This window comes from Oncorhynchus kisutch, linkage group LG21, assembly GCF_002021735.2.
Source record: "Oncorhynchus kisutch isolate 150728-3 linkage group LG21, Okis_V2, whole genome shotgun sequence".
In the NCBI taxonomy this organism is placed as follows: Eukaryota; Metazoa; Chordata; class Actinopteri; order Salmoniformes; family Salmonidae; genus Oncorhynchus; species Oncorhynchus kisutch.
Genome location: NC_034194.2, coordinates 19,561,458 through 19,581,917, shown reverse-complemented (window position 1 = coordinate 19,581,917; position 20,460 = coordinate 19,561,458). Strand labels below are relative to the sequence as shown.

At 45.5% G+C, this 20,460-nt stretch overlaps 1 protein-coding gene across 3 annotated transcripts in view; it reads right to left on the bottom strand.

The window, feature by feature from the left end:
• Nucleotides 1-4,080: 4,080 nt before the first annotated feature.
• Nucleotides 4,081-20,460, bottom strand: part of LOC109866273 (androgen-induced gene 1 protein-like) — a 53,659-nt gene continuing 37,279 nt past the window's right edge. For 2 of the 3 annotated variants that reach the window (XM_031800350.1, XM_031800351.1), the window contains 3 exons: nucleotides 9,338-9,453; nucleotides 5,912-6,075; nucleotides 4,090-4,946 (listed from right to left, as the gene is read on the bottom strand). In XM_031800350.1, the coding sequence (XP_031656210.1) occupies nucleotides 4,912-4,946; nucleotides 5,912-6,075; nucleotides 9,338-9,453 (315 nt within the window). In that variant the 3' untranslated portion in view covers nucleotides 4,090-4,911. Of the gene's footprint in view, nucleotides 4,947-5,911; nucleotides 6,076-9,337; nucleotides 9,454-20,460 lie in introns of all 3 variants that reach the window. The other variant, XM_020454847.2, reaches the window with a different exon arrangement.

The window sequence follows — 20,460 nt, the reverse complement described above, 5'->3', positions numbered from 1 at the left end:
CCAAATACTTTGGTATTTGGACTCCCATGTCAGAGGACTGTCTCTTGGGTTTGAGGGGATGAGCCTGTCCGCAGGATAGGCCCCTCGCTCAGATATGAAAATGCGTGACGTAGTCACAAACAAGACCTGGTGGAACCGAAAATAATAAGGGCGCCTATTTCATCGCTTATACACATCGGTTAATTACAAGTGAAACTATATCGGTCATGCGTGCATATCATGAATCCTCCCCCTGATATGCCCTTCTGTCGCCCAGTCAATGTGTCATTAATCCTTAGCTAATATATATGTTATTAACGTGACACTACTTAGTGTGTTCATAAAGAGCACATACTTGTGGCTACTCACCCTTGTTCAGCATTGGGGGAAAATAGGGGAGATATTTGACCTATTGTAATGTCAACCGTAACAACCCAATGTCTTAACAGCTCGCGGTAACTATTCATTCTGTTAAATCCGATTCTGTGTCTCTCTCGGATGTGAACGTCCTCTCGCCGAGATGGTTTCCCTCTTTCTCCATGACCCTGCTGGTCGACAACGATCCATGGGAGAGCCTGCTCGAGTCTTTCCGCTGGTGATGTCACCTTTCTCCTGGCGGTATACTCCACTGGGAAGCCAGTATCAGTATCTCTCCCGCGTAGTCATGATCAAAGAACACTCGTTGGCCTTGGAAGTTAACAGGCTTTTTCCAGGTTGCATGTAAGACTTTCTCTTTGACTGAGAATTTTAGGAACCGTACTACTATGGATCTTGGTGGGGCGCCGCTGGGGGGTTTTGAGGCCAGAGCTCGGTGTGCTCTCTCGAATCCCAGGTCAGGGTCGTCTTCAAGTATGTCCTTGAATAGACCCTCCACGAATTTGGGCTTAGTCTTTTTCTGCGCCCTCTACTACTTTATAAAGTCTAATGTTGTTTCGACGTGAGAAACCTTCGAGTTCTGTCACTTTTGCCTGTAGTACGTGTTGGCTTTTCAACTTTTTTTATGACTGCAAATGTTCAAAATTTGTTTTATTCAAGCTTCTGGTTAATGTCCTTCTTGAATTCATTTAGTTATTTTCTTACATCTTCTCGAAGTTCCTCTCGTAAGCCTGTGAGCGCCTCGCCCAATTCCTCCTTCATCACCTCACGAAACTAGGGTTATTTTGCTGCTGCTATCTTATTTGCGCTAGCGTTAGCCATCTCGGGTTCATCGCCGATTATCTTCTGCTGTCTTGTTATGGGTAGCTCCGCTACCTTTTCCTATTTTTCCATTTTGCGTAAGTTATTATAATGGTCAGAGTAAATACTTGAATTTAGGGGGGTGGGGAAATACCCAACTGATGTGCAGTACGAAAAACTCGGCAGCCATTTCCTAAGTTGCGTCACCGGAAGCCCCCAGCCACGCCGCTTAGTGATGAGCTTTGAGGGCACTATGGTGTTGAATGCTGAGCTGTAGTCAAGGAATAGCATTCTCACATAGGTGTTCTTTTTGTCCAGGTGTGGAGTGCAATAGAGAGTGCATCGTCTGTGGATCTGTTTGGGCAGTATGCACATTGGAGTGGGTCTAGGGTTTCTGGGATAATGGTGTTGATGTGAGCCATTACCAGCCTTTCGAAGCACTTCATGGCTACAGACGTGAGTGCTACGGGTTGGTAGTCATTTAGGGAGGTGTCCTTGGGCACAGGGACTATGGTGGTCTGTTTGAAACATGTTGGTATTACACTCAGACAGGGAGAGGTTGAAAATGTAAATGAAGACACTTGCCAGTTGGTCAGCGCATGCTCGGAGTACACGTCCTGGTAATCCGTCTGGCCCTGCGGTCTTGTGAATGTTCACCTGTTTAAAGGTCTTACTCACATCGGCTGCGGAGAGCGTAATCACACAGTCGTCCGGAACAGCTGATGCTCTCATGCATGTTTCAGTGTTACTTGCCTCGAAGCGAGCATAGAAGTAATTTAGCTCGTCTGGTAGGCTCGTGTCACTGGGAAGTTCTCGGCTGTGCTTCCCTTTGCAGTCTACTAGTTTGCAAGCCCTGCCACATCCGACGAGCTTTGGAGCCAGTGTAGTACGATTCGATCTTAGTCCTGTATTGACGCTTTGCCTGTTTGATGGTTTGTCGGAGGGCATAGCGGGATTTCTTATACGCTTCCGGGTTAGAGTCCCGCTCCTTGTAAGCAGAAGCTCTACCCTTTAGCTCAGTGCGGATGTTGCCTGTAATCCATGGCTTCTGGTTTGGGTATGCACGTACAGTCACTGTGGAGACGATGTCATCAATGCACTTATTGATGAAGCCAGTGACTGATGTGGTGTACTCCTCAATGCTTTTGGATGAATCCTGGAAAATATTCCAGTCTGTACTAGCAAAACAGTCGCAGTAGCTTAGCATCTGCTTCATATGACCACTTTTTTTATTGACCGAGTCACTGTGTATGAATTTGAGAGTGCTTTCTTTTCTCCAGCTCCATCCCTCAGGTTTTTAGATAATTTGTCTTTGAGAGTTTTTTTCTACAAACAGTGATTAGGCCCTTACATGCTGTCATGTTATTGATCTTAATCATGTAATAATAACCTCCCTCCAGTTCCCTCTGGTTTTGTGTGTTATGGTTCATTCCTACATAAAGGTTTTAAATGTTTGATGCTTGCAGTAGTGGCGTGTTAGATGAGAGATGTCATGCTCTTCACTACATTCTGACCATACAACCCCCCCTGAAGGTCACTCATGTAGAGCTTTGCTGCTACGGCCAAAGAACCACTCAGGATCCCTGCCTAAGACTGGCACAGTACACATGCTCAGCCGCCTGCCCCCACACATCCGGCAGAGAAACACACACACACACACCTTGCCAAAGGATCTGTACTCTGTATTTTCTGTGCTTGGAGGGTGCAGGGGTTGAGTGCCACCACAGTGAGTGCTTGGAGCTACTATGCAGGCTATATTTGGGCCTCCATCTTGTGCCCGCTGAATGAGCTGCTTGGTGTCACTCTATGATTTTCCACCCACTGGGGCCTGGAGAACAGAAAGGCTGCATTTAAACTGCTTTTACTTCCACTAATGTCAGTACGCATTGAGCGGTGATGTTATTTGTGCTCAGACTCTGGCATTTCCGCCTGCAAGTTTGTAGTTATCATACTTTTGATTGGCTGTGACTAAGCCTTGCAATGTTGCTCAAGCTTCTCCTGCTTACCAAACACCGGTTACTTCCCAATTACTATGCTAATGTATGCCAGCAAAAAACCCTTCAAAATGCATTCAATTTGTCACCTCCACATGGGGGACCGGCAGTGTTAATGAGAAGACTATGAAGTGTCGTTCTCTCGTTATCAAGCTGACAGAGAGCCTGCGACGGTGCACACACTCCACCATGACAAAAATGTATACAAACAACTTACCCGGCAAAGATGTCATTATCTATCAGGATGAAAAACCACAGTTGTCAAGAGCACCTATTTCTGTTTCACTACAAACGACTGTGTTTGCAGAGGAATGGATGAGAAGGGTTTAATTTTTCCATATAATTGAGCTGACGGCTACTATTACGGGAGCTGGCTGGTTGCAAACCTTTAGAGGTTTTGTTTTCTAAGAAGTAGGGATAGCTAGAGAGGAGATGCAGGATAGTACACGGTTGTGTTTTGCAGTTTTGGCTCTACGTTTAAAACATTTTATAGGGTTGTAATACAATGACAGCCTGTTTAAAAATGATAAATAGCAGCTGAGATCATATCACTGTCAAAACAAACTTATAGCCACTCATAAAGAATTTATCCCATTTATCTATTATGCTACTGTGGTATACTTTCATTTATAGGCTAACATATTATTTCATGAGACCTTCTGAGGTCTGTCTCCCAGAGTTACTAGCGCCTTGGAATAGCTGTGATGTGAATGAAAAGGCATATTATGGGTACATTTCTTTTGTATTGAGCTTCTGGTTATTTAGTCTGTCGAGCTAACCCATTTTCTTATGGGCTGGAATGTGTGTTTCTCGTTAAGAGCTTGTCCAGCACTGCACAAAGGAATTGTTATGTTAGGGCAGAGTCTGTGTCTGTCTAAAGAAGACAGACAGAAATGCCAGAGAAAATATAGGCCAAACATTAAATCACAAGTGTGGTGATTTTTCTTTTTAATTGAAGAGAAGAGCTGTAGTGAGACTCTGACTGACACACACACACACACACATCTGACTCGCTCGAAATAACTTAACACCTTTTTATTGAAAGACCATACACACTTCAAGAGTCAAACGCTGTCATCCCTTTTTACAAAAACATAAAAACAAGAAAGGGTAATTTTGAACAGTGGAGCTCACAAGTCTGGCTGTCCTAGAAAATAACATTCTATGGTACAGCTGTTAGACACTACACAACCAGGAAAAGGCTGTCATTCATGCCACTCTGTAGGCGACATGCCCTCGCTAGAAAGCTCTCCAGTGAAAAGGGAGAAAAAGAAGAGAAAGCTAATCCTGATACATGGCTTTTGCTAACTCTGCCGGAGTGCCTAAGCATCTTAAGATTAATATCACACCCATAGCAATAAGTTCATTCCATTTAATGCAGTATACTCGGTGTTCAGATAATACTTGAGTCGTAGAGATGGATAAACAGGATGATTAAATAGTAAATACTAATACGTGAGTAAATGTAATGTCATCGTAATGCCTCCTAGTCCATAGCAAAGTGGTGAATTCATATCCCACCTTGTCATTGACGGGAAACAGGCATCTCAGGTCTTAGCTACAGTCCAACAACTTCAAGAGGAGGACTCAGCACTTTAAAAGCCCAAAAGGATATTTTCAAAAGAGAAAAAAATCTGATCATATTCCCACATATTTTTTAAATAATTTATTTACATAGAGGTTGTTATTATGCTGTCCGGGTTGGGATTGGGCCTGTCTTTGCAGCGACCCACAATGCAGTGTTCCTACTCCGCAATGGCCTTCAGTCAGCTTTAGCCTTGTCTGTGTCTATAACACCTGGAAGACAGAGATGAATATCAAGGTCTTGTGGTGTTGAGGGGGGAATATGAAGTTGTGTAAGACAAAGAACAGGAATACTAAAGAGTTTGTACGTTTTCAGAGACCACCATTTCTAATGCGACTCTGTAGTCACTCCATCCAAAATGAAATGCCAAATTGAACATTCATAGCAAACCAATTGGCCTCATATACTGTAGCTATCATTAAATGTCACATTTGGGTATATTGAGGTTATGTTGGAGCGGTGAGATGGGAATATGAGCTCTGAGGGAAGGAGCTGTGGGAGAGAGAAATGAATTAAATCACAGCAGGACTAGACCAGGGAGAGGAGGGAGGGGATTGGAAAGAAAGGAGGGAGAAAGAGGAGAGGAAGAAGGGACTAACAAACAAAAGGGAGAGAGGAGAGAACGGGCGGAGGAGAAGGAACGAAAGGAGAAGAGGAAACGGGAGGGGTGAAGATGAATTAGACAGGAAAGAGAGATGTGGGAGGAGTGAGCAGATTGTAGGACGTGGAAGAGTGTGAGAGGAAACAGAAGGGTAGTGTTGATTTGTGGGTCAGTGTTAAACAGGTGGGAGGAGGAGGGATGGAGGGATTTGTCTGCTAGCTGCAGTCAGTCTGCTTTTTGACTCTTCTCTCCTATCCCATCTGTAACGCTGCAGATAGCTCTCCTCCCACGGACCTCCCAGCCTGCACTTTAAATGCAAATAGGTACAGGAATGTGTATGTGTGTGTGTGTGTGTTAGCTCAACGGTGTACTTGTGTTTGCGTGTGTGTGTGTTAGTGTGTGTACACATTTTTGAACTCGTTTGCACTCGTGGGTGAGTGCTGGTGTGTGATTGAGAGCACCACTCTGAAACCACAAGGATTCATGCTAGTAGAGGCCCTTAGCGTGCTATCCCGCTCCACACTGTGGAACACACACACACAGAGGGAGCAGCTGCCAGACGTGCTGAGGGCTTACATTTGGAGCCGTCCCAGATGTAGCTGTTGAGGACCTCTCCCAGGACGTAGTAGATGTTAATCAGGACAGTGAGGCAGGAGAAGAAGGCCACCTTCGCCAGGGGACTGATCTGCTCCAACAGGGGGTAGACCCACACGCCGGTCACATGATGCACCCAGCACATCCTGACAGAGGGAGGGAGGTAGGGGTGAGATGATAGAGGACAGAGATATATAAGGAAAGAGAGTAGAGAGTTTGTTTATATTATAAACCGGGTGGTTTGAGCCTTGAATGCTGGTTGTGTTGAAAGCCGTGGTATATCAGACAGTATACCACGGGTATGACCAAAAATTGCTTGTTTAGTGTTCTAATTATGTTGGTAACCAGTTTATAATAGCAATAAGGCACCTCAGGGATTTGTGGGATATGGCCAATATACCACGGCTAATGGCTGTATCCAGGCACTCCGTGTTGCGTTGTGCATAAGAACAGCGCTTAGCCACACCTTATTGCTCAATTATACCCACTTGTCTGTATTTGCATTTACTATGGATCCCCATTAGCTGCTGTCTTCCTGGGGTCCAGCAAAATGAAGGCAGTTATACAATTTTAAAATTTTTACAATATATTCACAATTTTCACAACACACTGTGTGCCCTCAGGCCCCTACTCCACCACTACCGCATATCTACACTACAAAATCCATGTGTATAGTGTGTATGTTATTGTGTGTATGCAATAGAGGCTCAAAGATGGCCAAAGTGGAGATCCTTTGTAGCTGTAGTACACCCACTCTCCATGTCCCTTTGTCTGTCTGCCTACTATAGTATCCAGCCACTTCCTTTTCATAAAGTTAGGAGTCTGGTCATTTGAGTGTGAGACAGACAGCTGTCTTACTGTAGGAATCCAGAGATTCATTTTTTTTATCGTGAGATGATGATTCTAAAAACATACCGGCCCTAAATTATGCTGAACCACTGAAATGAATGTAACATACACTGAGTATACAAAACATTAAGGACATCTGCTCTTTCCATGACAGACTGACCAGGTGAATCCAGGTGGTTGTGGTGCAACTCAATATTAGGAAGGTGTTCCTAATGTTTGGTATACTCATTGTACACTTTTGAACATAAAGTGCTACTGATACATAACAGTAGCAGAGGACATTGGAAGTACCATCTGTGGAGAGAGAGAGAGAGAGAGACTGCCAGCCAGGGGATGTCTCAGGGAGAGAGTGTAATATTTACTGTACATTTTTTGTTTTTCACCTATTTATCTATTTCACTTTGAATAAAGCCACTTAAATTGACATTTAATTGATAGAGCGAGAGAGAGAGGGATTGCCATGGGAGGTCTCAGAGAGAGAGAGACTTCCAGGGGAGATCTCGGGGAGAGAGAGAGAGACTGCCAGGGGAGATCTCGGGGAGAGAGAGAGAGACTGCCAGGGGAGATCTCGGGGAGAGAGAGAGAGACTGCCAGGGGAGATCTCGGGGAGAGAGACTGCCAGGGGAGATCTCAGGGAGAAAGGGAGGGAGGGAGGGAGAGAGGGAGTCTGACTGACTGACTGCCAGGGGAGATATCAGGGAGAGAGAGAGACTGCCAGGGGAGATATCAGGGAGAGAGAGAGACTGCCGGGGGAGATATCAGGGAGAGAGAGTCACTGCCACGGGAGGTCTCAGGGAGAGCGAAAGAGTGTAATGTTTACTGTATTTTTTTGTTCATTTCACTTTTGTTTTATCTATTTCACTTGCAATAAAGCTACTTAAATCGACATTTAATTGAGAGAGAGAGAGAGAAACTGCCAGGAGAGGTCTCAGAGAGAGAGAGAGAGAAACTGCCAGGGGAGGTCTCAGAGAGAGAGAGAGAGAAACTGCCAGGAGAGGTCTCAGAGAGAGAGAGAGAGAAACTGCCAGGGGAGGTCTCAGAGAGAGAGCATACAGTACTGGACAAGGGCACATTAGTGACAGGTGACAGTAGTGTGTCAGCTGGTCCACTCACAGCCTCTCCTTAGCTCACTGATTCCCAAGCTATCACTCAGGGTGAGACTGGACTGGCCCTTACCCTGGCCCTAGGCTGCTCCACAATACAGGTGATCTCACTAATATCAAGTGATTAGACTACTTTAGACCACACGGAGAAGCTGTGAGTAATATGGTAAATTATGTAAATGCTTCAATTAGCTGAATTCAACAATTGGGCAATTAATTGAATGGGAATATTAGGTCTTCCGTTTGCACATGTGGGGACAAACAAGATTGTTCATCTAACAGTTACATCCGTTGACCTCTCCCCTCATTTATGATGTACTGTATGCTTCTTTCGTAAACCACAATATATATTTTTTCCGACTGACTCCATGGATTCAGGGGAAAATCCCAATGTTCATTTTAGTAACATAGCATTTCCTCAGTTTCCTGATTTTAGAAAATCCTAATTATTGAGCCTACCTGTGTCTGTATTATTGATGGTGTCTGACAGACTAACAAAACTGTACACAGATCAGATCGTCTGCCACTGAAGCATAACTCGTCCTACTTTAGGCTTGACATCTTTCTCTATCCCTCTTTCACTCCCTCCTCCTCTCTCCCCCTCCCCCTCTCTCTCTCTCTCTGTAACTCCATGGCTGGGTAATCCCCATGTAAGGCAGACTAGGGATTTACCCAGCTCCAGCACTTTCCCTCTCCTGCTGAGGGAAGCGAGACAGATTCTCTGACCCTGTGAGACGTGTGGGGATATAATCCTCTTCATTTTAGCCAGGGATTAATACAGAGAGAGGTGGGGGCCTTGACACTTCTAGTGGGACTCCTACATTTCAGTTGATTCTGGAAACCCTTTCTCCATGCTGTCGGCCCTGGTTAGCTGCAGTAGAGGGCTCCTCCAGCTCCCAGCCTCTCCTGTTCTTCCCTCTTCCCGTGAGCATTACATCTGCCGTGCCGTGTCAGGATTAGGGTCTGGTTCTCTGGTTCAGTAGAATGTTTTGTCACAAGGCAGGCCTCTCTCCCAGACCAGAGACAGATCTCTTTCTCTCGCTTTCTCTCTTTCCTGACTGATAGAGGAAGGTTAGAGGCTGTTTTATCTGCAGGAGATTTGCGAGAGACTGTGTGTCATCATGCTGGGAGAGGGCCATCCATCATGAGGGTGTGGAGGGACAGAGCCATGAGAAACAGGTGTTGAAGTGGAGCTAGCTGCCAGAGCCATGGGCCTGGAGAGGAGAGGTAGCCAGCTAGCCTGATAACATGCTCACTGGGGAGGGGCGGGCCTGCTGGTCTTCACTATGCAGTGTTTATAAAGTGATGTTTCTCTGTTCTGTACAGTATGTTCTTGTATTTAAAAACCAAAGTTAAGTGGAAACGGACAATAACATCTTATGGTCTCTTATCAATTAGCAACAACAACAAACAAAGAGTCCAGCCTACCATTGTGGGAAGAAAAGGGGGCTCTTACCATAGAACATATCCCACAGCGAAGCTGCACACAGCTATCAGTCCACAAGGCCTGCTGGGATACTGGTGGTGCGTGGTCCTCATCTCAATGATGATGAAGGGGAGGACGGTGGTGTGCTGGAGCAGAGAACACAGAGAGAAAGAACTCTCGTTAGCCACGTACAGACAGCTAGCTACTATAAGCGACACGCCGCCTGTCTCACCTCAGGCTCAGTGACAACGATAGAGACATGACACATTAGTAACACACAGAATGGCTTTGAGAGAGAGAGAGACAGAGAGTGATGTTATGATGAGGTACTCAGGCAGACATACTGTAGATGGGCTCATGTAAACAGTGGGAGTCTAGAAGCTCTGTCAGTCTGGGACACAGAGTGCAGGGTCATAAGAGGGTAATGAAGTTTTTTTCTAGAGCCATGTGTGGGAGACATTAAACAGATGACGTGCTCTGCTCTCCAGAGTGAGTGTCTTATGATTAAAATCCCCACTGCTCCCCTCTTGTGTTCTCTCGCTGACACACCTCACTTTTTCAAGAGTTCAGTAATCTTGCTTGCTTTGGCTCGCGATGTGGCACCTGTTTTCCGACGTGCTGAAAGGATCCAATCTTTTTTTAGAGTCTGCCTGCGTCTCCAGCGTGGCACAGATGTGTTTGCAGAGGAGTGGGGGCCCCGGGGCCTACAGCAGACAACATGAACTATTAACACCCTTTAATATTTACTGTGCGGGTCGTGCTGCTATTTCTCACCATGTTATTTCACCTAGCTGAACCAGCAGACCACTTGGGCCCGGTAGAACCCACCCTGTCCCGCCTACCACACACAGAGCAGCGGAACGCGACAGCTCCCTGACGAACGGCTCAAATTAATCAACGTGCTCACGACTCACCTGCTGTTCTTATAGACCACCTGCGCTCTGTCAGGAATAGAACCGTTACCTTACACCCCTGTGTGTGTCCGTGTCTAGGTGTCTGCGCACAGCTGAGTAGAAATAGGACTGCTGGGTTTGAAAGCACATCGTAACAGGATCAGGCTCGGTAACAGGCTAATATCTACAGGGCGGTATACTAAAGTTAACCTTGTTTCTAGTCTGTTTCTGCTTCAGCCAATTATTCAATCATTGTCGTACCAAATAAGTTGGTATCAAGCAGAAGCAGACTGAAAACCACATTGGCATTGACAAAGGCACAGGTTGGGTGGCCGTGAAGGAAATGTTCTATGTGACTAATTGCAAATGGCAGCTAATGACAGTCTCTCTAGAGCTGCGGTAACCATCTGGTGGAGATGTGGAGGGTCACAGTACGGAGACCTCCCTCTTGCGCTAATTGAAATATGAATCAGCTCCCTGAACATACACTTCCACTGAGTGGGCTAGAAGTGGCCTGGGTTCATAATACAGTATTACCATTTGGTTCATCCAAAAATGAAATCGTTTCATGTTAATGTGAATGGTAATGGCTCTGCCCATATAACCATGTGGTGAGAATGTCATTCAGTGTGCTTTGGTCAGCGGCATGTGGGCAGCCTTTATGCTGGGACGTTAAAACAAAGCTTACAGTGCTCCAATGGTGCTTATCTCATAAAAAGATCATTGGAGGACCCTGTCTGGCCTCTCCATGTATGTATTACTTACACCCGTCACTAGATGGCAGCCTTCTTACATTCAGACCAACCGAAAAGTCTCCTCCCACACCTGTCTAGCCTCAGTTGACCCAATGTACACCACATCACATCAGTGGCTATAAATGAGCCATGTTCCAATCTAACCTGTTATTTAAATACCTGACATGTTGGCTTGACGCATCTCTGCCCAGAAAGTGTTTTTTTAACTCCTCATTAATGTGCTAGTAAGTGTTATTCAGTGGTATTTATTACACATCTTACTGGCCTCTCACCACACTACAGCAGAACAGAACCTATTCTACCATGTCATGGTCACACAAATGAAGCTTTCTAATCACTCTATTGAATTGCACTCACGACACACACAGTCACAGTGAGTATCCCCATGCCATAATGGTTGTAATGCTGTAACCGTGTGTTCCTTATTACGACCTCAGTCACAATGACGAGTATTTCCTCACAGCTGGTCTGTCTCTGTCTGTCTGCCTCTCTCTCTGTCTCTCTCTCACTCCGTCCGCCTCTCTCTCTCTGTCTGCCTCTCTCTGTCTCTGTCTGCCTCTCTCTTTCTCTGTCTGTTCTGTCTGCCTCTCTTTCTCTGTCTGTCTCTCTGTCTCTGTCTGTCTGCCTCTCTCTGCCTCTTTCTGTCTCTGTCTGTCTCTGTTGGCCTCTCTCTGTCTGTCTGTCTGCCTCTCTCTGTCTGTCTCTCTCTCACTCTGTCTGCCTCTCTCTGTCTCTGTCTGCCTCTCTCTTTCTCTGTCTGCCTCTCTCTGTCTCTGTTGGCCTCTCTCTGTCTCTGTCTGCCTCTGTCTGTCTCTCTCTCTCTGTCTTTGTCTGCCTCTCTCTCTCTTTCTGTCTCTCTCTGTCTTTGTCTGCCTCTCTCTGTCTCTGTCTGTCTCTCTGTCTCACTCCCCTTCACTCTTTGACCATAATGACATAATCTATCTAACTATATACCCGTGTCAGACCATCAGACCCATGTTGTATTTGTCAAATTTCAAAGTTAATCTATGTTACACTTACCTTTCTAGATTACCTCCATTTTCTTAGTGAGACAACTGGGGATATCTATATTCATTTACATAAACTACAATCTGTTTGTAATTTGTTGTTGGTACGATAACAAGATTAAGACAAACTGACTGTTGATCTTGGAGATGAACAATAGAATTTCATACGCCTTAAATCTTTCAACCAGCCACATTTCTGGGAAGAGTGTTAGGCAAGCAACGTTCCAGTGACCTAAACCGCCAACCGTTGACTGTTAGGAAGAAACTAGAGATTGAGAGTTGAAGGCACCTCATTAGCCCACCTAAAGCTAACGTGTCGCTGTTAAAGCCTGGGAGTGAGCCATGACACTCGGCAGATCTATGCAGCTGCTGCAGGTGCAAATAATGATGGTAAGAAGTCCCTCATCTCCTCAGAGACATTACGTCCTCCCTGTCAGGAGACAGAGAAGAGCTCGTCCACTGCTCTACTCTACTCTCCTGGATCTAAAAAGTGCTCTTGCCCACTGTTTTATATATCTGTCTTTCCCTCACTTGTTTTCAATCGCTCAATCTCCTCTTTCTCTAATAGAAAATAAACGTAGACATTGACACTCTTTTTCAGACAAGAAAAAAAGTTGAGGCAAGAATAACCTCCTACAGTATGGGTTTACTTGAGCACTAATGGCTATCACCTACGGGCCAATCAGGATTAGGTGGAGTGATCCAGGGGAAAGAGTTTGGTTAGCACTGCTGAGAAGAGTTCTCCCACAACAGACTCAGGCCAGTGAAGGAACCGGGTTTTGACACAAGATCCAAGAACAACCCTCCCCGCCAGTGCTCACACGTAATCTCCTTTGACTTGCCACATGAAAACCTTGTCCATGATGAGCTTTGCTCTCATGCTCCCTGACAATGCTTCTTCATTCATGCAATGGAGAGGTCTATGATTTCCATTGAACATGTTGCTTGGCAGATGCCCTGGTCCACAGTGAAGATACCCTGGAAGCTACTCAAGCTCTCCGTTTCCCCACAGAGCAATTGGGGTCAAATTCACAGCTGTAGCCTGGTTGGGATTTGAACTCGACACCCTGCGGTCAGGAGTGCGAGACCTCAGCGACTGGTGCTTCTATTTTCATTGTTGTCTGCTACTGCTATCCAAGCGCTGGGGGAGTATTTTGAAGACCTCTGAGTGTATGTTATGCAAAGCATCGTAATTACCATAACCACACACAATGGACAGCCAGAGAACAAATAAATAGACAATAAGAGAGAGCATTTCTAAACCCACAACGTCTCTGGCCTTTCCATTTGTGTCAGACTGATTCAGTTACATAACAGACTGTCCATGCACAAATGAACTGGTTCCAGTGGTCTTTGTGGCAATGACTTTAAGTGACAAAGGGGACATACGTAGGCGTACATACGTATGCACAATCACTGGGGATTCGGTGGCTTTTCTTAACCCCCCCCCCCCCCCCAATGTTGAGTTACCCTGCAGTAGGTTACTAGCACTGTGAGGTGAGAGCGACCCTCTCCTCCACCTCCTCTGTCACATATGGAGCATGAATTATTGGCTGGGCTCTCAGTTCCCTTTCTAATCAGGGCCAATAAAGACGCCGGACATGCTTAAGTCATTTCTCCCTGTGCACATAGTGTCATGAGCTATCCTCCTTGTCCCCTCCCTCCCAGGCCAGGCCACATGTGTGTGTGCTGCCATCAGGGCATTGTGGGATTGTTTACGACAGTTATTTTGCTGTGGCAGGATGGGATGCCTGCTGGACTGGTGGAGGGCTCCCAGAGGGTATAGGGTGACAGAAAGAGTACTCCCTCCCAAGGTCGGGTCTAGAGTTTTCCTCCCATCACTCCCCACACTGCTCCCTCCCTGTTCCCTACACCCCCATCCCATCCCTCCCCTGCCCTTCTGGCCTGGCCTCCTGCTCCACGCCACACTCTGAGCAGCTCCCAGTCAACAGAGGGCTCACATGTCCCCATAGCCCCTATTTCCCTGTCAGCAAGCAACCCCCCCCCATCATGTTTTATTTTAGACTTGTTTTTTCGCCCCCCCCACATTAATCTAACGTGGCAGTCTCTCTCTCTCTCTCTCTGACCACCAGATTGAGGAGCTCTCAGATGCTTGTGGTTAAGACTGGATGCCAGCACTGTCTGTGGAAAATCCCCTCTTACAAAACAAGCGCAATTCACTCAAGCGGTCCAGGGCTAAAACAGGACAGGCCATGTCAAAAAACAAACAAATAGAAAGAGCAGAGAGGAGCGGGTTCACGTTGCTCCGAAAATGGCAAGTAGTAGATGAGAAATTCATGTTTTATCTCATTATGCGTTGAGGAGCCAGCGTTCAGTATCACACCTCACCTGCTGCCACATGATCACAGATGTTTGGAAATTTACTGCAAAAGCAGAGACACACTCAAGGAGTTTGTAATTTGAACAAAATAACAAATTGTGTTTTTCTAACCAACTTACTCACGCAGTAAGCTTTACACCGGCTTTGGGAACAATGGGCAAAAAAAGCAAGCTGTGAAACGGCCATCGTTCACTGGGTCGAGATGAGTAAATATTTCCCAGTTGTCAAGGATGAGCTAGTGAGCCAGCTATGCACCCGTTTTAATGACAGGGTTTGGACGGGGGAACTTAACCTAGTAACTTTTCCAGGCTCAATGTGGCCGGCGACTCAATCATGATATTGTACACCCCTGCGCCTCCGACTGCCCTGAAATATTAGCGTCCAGAAAAATGGACCTGCAATTATCGATATTTTTGAAGTAATCCCCCAGCAGTCTGCAAACCAGAAGGAAATAGCAGAGCAGAGAACACTTCAAACGGGAAAGGATTGTTTTCCTGGCAGAGAATCAATACCATTGAACACTCTTTTTTCTTTTTCTCTTTTTTCACTCTTTCTTTCTGTTTTTCTTTTGCTTTTCCTTTTTCTTTCACTCACTCCCTCACTCCCTCACTCACTCACTCACTCACTCACTCACTCACTCACTCACTCACTCACTCACTCTCTGGCTTGTTGGAGAAGCTGAGTTTGTTCTCTCCGGGCTAACTGAATCTGTCTCTCTCGGACACCGTGCACATCTGTTCTCCCACTTCACACACAACTGGCCCAGGCAGCAAGGTAGAATCAGATTATTTTCAGCTAAATCTCCCGTCAAAATGTTCCCCCACGGTAAGCATCTGCACGGCAGGGAGGGCTCTGAGAGCACTACATTAAAATGTTTAACAATGAGTTGCCTCTCTGTTTTCACTTAAATAAGGTCAGTCAGGAGCGAGTCAGAGCTGCGGCTTTAAGAAAGGCCTTCATTTCTGCTGAGTCTGCAGATGTCCATAGCCCTCATCTTGTTAGAAAGTTAAAAATAATAATAATAAAAAACATCAAACGCAGACTCAAATATCAATGATCTTTTCTGCAGTGCTGTTCTTTAACCCTCCGACACTGGACGAGGTGTCTCTGATGACGGGGAGCAGCTTCGTGCCCCTACAGGCCCCTTCAGCTCACCACCACTGTGTGTATGTGTCTGTGGCTCCAGAGGCAGTAGCCAGGCCAGCGGGTGATGAGAGCTGGGTTTAGAGCGGGCCCACGGCCCTCCCGGAGAGGAGCTGTCAGCTGGACACCTGTCGACCATGGATACCTGCCACCTCCCTGCCTCAGCCCTCTAACATGCAGCCTGGGATACTGCTGGCATTCCCAGGGCCTCTTCCAAAAATACCCAGCACGGCTAAACACAAACCCCATATTATCTTATCTTGTGTATGAGAATGCTAAGAGTGGACCTCGCTCATTATAATGGCCCCTCTGTGATAACATTTGATATGTCACATGCGCAGAATACAACTGGTGTGAAATAAATGCAACTTTACTGTGAAATGCTTGCTTACGAGCCCTTCCCAACAATGCAGAAGATAAAGATACAAATATAACTGTATCACAAGAGCAATTATATACACAAGAATGGAGCTATATTCAGGGAGTACTATTACCAGATAAATGTGCAGGGGTACGAGGTATTTGAGGTAGATATGTACATGAAGGCAAGGCAAATTGACTAAATAATAAGAGTAAAATAAAGAGCAGGGTAGCAGCAGCATATGATGAGTGTAAAAGTGTGTATGTGTGTTTCTGTTGTGTAGGTCTGTGTGTATGTGTGTGTGCATACAGTTGAAGCCGGAAGTTTACATACACTTAGGTTTTTCAACCACTCCACAAATGTCTTGCTAACAAACTATAGTTTTGGCAAGTCAGTTAGGACATCTACTTTGTGCGTGACACAAGTAATTTTTCCAACAATTGTTTACAGATCAATTATTTCACTTATAATTCACTGTATCACAATTCCAGTGGGTCAGAAGTTTACATACACTAAGTTGACTGTGCCATTAAACAGCTTGGAAAATTCCAGAAAATGATGGTTTTAGAAGCATCTGATAGACTAATTGACATCATTTGAGTCAATTGGATGTGTACATGTGGATGTATTTCAAGGCCTACCTTCAAACTGCCTCTTTGCAAAGTGCCTCTTTACTTGACATCATGGGAAAATCAAAAGAAATCAGCCAAGACCTCAGAAAAAAAATTGTGGACCTCCACACGTCTGGTTCATCCTCCATCCAATTTCCAAACGCCTGAAGGTACCACGTTCATCTGTACAAACAATAGTACGCAAGTATAAACACCATGGGACCACGCAGCCGTCATACCACTCAGGAAGGAGACGCGTTCTGTCTCCTAGAGATGAACGTAATTTGGTGCGAAAAGTGCAAATCAAACCCAGAACACCAGCAAAGGGCCTTGTGAAGATGCTGGAGGAAACAGGTACAAAAGTATCTATATCCACAGTAAAACAAGTCCTATAGCGACACAACCTGAAAGGCCGCTCAGCAAGGAAGAGGCCACTGCTCCAAAACCGCCATAAAAAAAGACAGACTATGGTTTGCAACTGCACATGGGGACAAAGATCATACTTTTTGGAGAAATGTCCTCTGGTCTGATGAAACAAAAATAGAGCTGTTTGGCCATAATGACCATCATTATGTTTGGAGGAAAAGGGGGGATGCTTGCAAGCCGTAGAACACCATCCCAACCTTGAAGCACGGAGGTGGCAACATCATGTTGTGGGGGTGCTTTGCTGCAGGAGGGACTGGTGCACTTCACAAAATAGATGGTACCCATGAGGAAGGAAAATTATGTGGATATATTGAAGCAACATCTCAAGAGATCAGTCAGGAAGTTAAAGCTTGGTCGCAAATGGGTCTTCCAAATGGACAATGACCCCAAGCATACTTCCAAAGTGGTGGCAAAATAGCTTAAGGACAACAAAGTCAAGGTATTGGAGTGGCCATCACAAATCCCTGACCTCAATCCGATAGACAATTTGTGGGCAGAACTGAAAAAGTTTGTGCGAGCAAGGAGGCCTACAAACCTGACTCAGTTACACCAGCTCTGTTAGGAGAAATGGGCCAAAATTCAACCAACTTATTGTGGGAAGCTTGTGGAAGGCTACCTGAAATGTTTGACCCAAGTTAAACAATTTAAAGGCAATGCTACCAAATACTAATTGAGTGTATGTAAACTTCTGACCCACTGGGAATGTGATGAAAGAAATAAAAGCTGAAATAAATAATTATCTCTACTATTATTCTGACATTTCACATTCTTAAAATAAAGTGGTGATCCTAACTGACCTAAGACAGGGAATTTTTTACTATGATTAAATGTCAAGAATTGTGAAAAACTGAGTTTAAATGTATTTGGCTAAGGTGTATGCAAACTTCTGACTTCAACTGTATGTAGTGAATGTGTGTAGGTTTTGTGTGGGAGTGTCAATGTAGTGTGTGTGAGTGAGTGTGTGTATATGGTTTGTATATATATATCCTAGGGAAATGTCAGTGCAGGTAGTTCGGGTAACATTAATTGACTTTTTAGTAGTCTTATGGCTTGGGGGTAGAAGCTGTCTCGGAGCCTCTTGGTCCAAAATCCCGATGCTCTGGTACCATTTGCCGGATGATAGCAGAGTGAACAGTCTATGAGTAGGGTGGCTGGAGTCTTTGGCAATTTTTCGGGCCATCCTCTGACAACACCTGATATAGAGGTCCTGGAGGGCAGGGGAGTCGGCCCCAGTGATGTACTGGGATGTCTGCACCACCCTCTGTAGCGCTTTGCGGTCAAGGGTGGTACATTTGCCATACCAAGCAGTGACGCAGCCAGCCAAGATGCTCTCGATGGTGCAGCTGTAGAACTTTCTGAGAATCCGAGGGCCCATGCAATACAAATATTCCGCCTCCTGAAGGGGAAGAGGCACTGCTGTGCCCTCTTCACGACTGTGCGGGTGTGTGTGGATCTTGTAATTTCCTTGATGTGGACGCCAAGGAATTAGAAGCTCTCGACCCACTCCACAGCAACCCCGTCGATGTGGATGGGGGGGGCGTGCTCTCCCCTCTTTCTCCTGTAGTCCACGATCAGCTCATTTGTCTTACTGACGATGAGGGAGAGGTTGTTGTCCTATCACATTACATATGGAATGACTGTCATACTTTCAAATCAGCTTATTAGCTACATTTGAATGATTGTAGTATCAGATGGACCTCTAATTGTGACATCACACTGTTGTCTGATGGGCTATATTAAAAATCTGCTCCATGCATCGAACAACAACACATGCTCGTCTGTGTGACTGACTACCATCCTGACACGTGCTGTGCGGATTTGCTGTTCACCTGCTATTTTTACAAGTCTGTTGTGATGCGCAACTCTTTTAGCGTAACTATAGCAGACAGAGAACGCTCTCAAAACCGCCTGACGCCCGGTGAATTTGGCCGCTCCCTGGTTCGCTCATCTGCGCTCAGAAACCCGTTTCTGGAATCCTGAACCGAACAAATTTCAGCAGATGTGAAAACCTTTGAGCGACGGCCAACATCTCCTAAACCAAATAAGCAAGTCTAAGTTGACGGGGAGAGGCTCACTGCTGAGTAGCTAATGATGCCAGGTTATTTTGTTCTTCTGCACTCCTCCACAACACTCCCACCATTCCCTCCCTCTGTTTTCCCTCCAACGTCTGTGTGTGATATAAAGAACAGTTCATGGCAGGCCCACAAGGTTTCCGTGAAAAATGTTACACCATGTTTTAATACGCTCCTCTTGGTTTTACGGGTCTTCCCAGGACGAAGCTCTAAACAGGAAGATTTTCTCGAGAGGCATTGTTTTCCTCCAGCTTGAGAAGTCGGGCTTAACCTAATGTACATTTCAGGCGGGGTGTGTGTCTGTGTGAAGGGGTGGGAGTTTAGGGGTGGAGGGAGGAGATAGGCAGGAAGCATTAGCTGGCGTTTTTATGACACAGAGGTACAAAAATGCACCTCTTGGGAGAATCTTGACGGATATTGTCCGAGGCATGAGAAACAGTACGCAGAGACTTTTGATATGATGACTTACCACAGAGCAGAGGTTAAAGATGTCCTGTGTCATACAAATGAAACAAGCAACAATATCTCCTTCCTTATCCACTGAAAATGATGGCATTTGACTTCCCCTCAACATCTAATTACATTGAAGCATAATCAGTGTGGAGAAATGAAAGCTAGGGCCGTTTGGTTCTCCCACTGGGGATTGGATTGCTGTGTAATGTCTCCCATTAGGAAGGAGAGAAGAGGATGATTGCATTGTACGACAGATAGGAGCCAGATGTCTCACAGGATGTATAAATCTGAAGCATCCGTTTAGAACATCTTCTCACCACCAAATATGGTGATGAGAGGAAGTCCAGTGGTGGGAAGTGGGAGGAGATGGAGCTAGATGAAACTTGGCTGACTCTCTGCTTATTCTCTCATCGATTAAATATTAAATCTCAATACAGTTTTCTGTTCCCAAAACCTAAAATATGTTACGAACAGAGCACAGTTTTTTAGACTTCACTTGACCCTTTGTACAAGTTTTAAAAATGGTATTGTTTAGGAGTGCAAGGGCGTTTTGAGTTATTGCACAAGTGGCATTTAGAGTAGGCATTCCCTAACGGAAATATGCAAATACATGCTAGAATGCCCCAATAGAATCTTGCTAGCTGGTGCTTGGCTCTGCCCACCTGCTTGCTTGTCATGCCCAATATGCTTCATTTGTTCCCATTGGAAACAATGCAATGATATATCTTGGGCTCTGCTGGCAGTCTTGATGTGATTATCTCATGTTATGACAGGCTGTCCTGGATGAAAATGCCTGGCACCAGTGTTAGGGCTTCCCTGGGCTAGAGTGGGCACGCTGTGTAGTGATGATGACACCATTCTGTATACTTCCGGCCCTTCTTTGGACACTGTGTTAACAACCCTCCAGGCAAGCTTCAATGCCATACAACTCTCCTTCCGTGGCCTCCAATTGCTCTTAAATACAAGTAAAACTAAATGCATGCTCTTCAACCGATCGCTACCTGCACCTACCCGCCTGTCCAACATCTCTACTCTGGACGGCTCTGACTTAGAATACGTGGACAACTACAAATACTTAGGTGTCTGGTTAA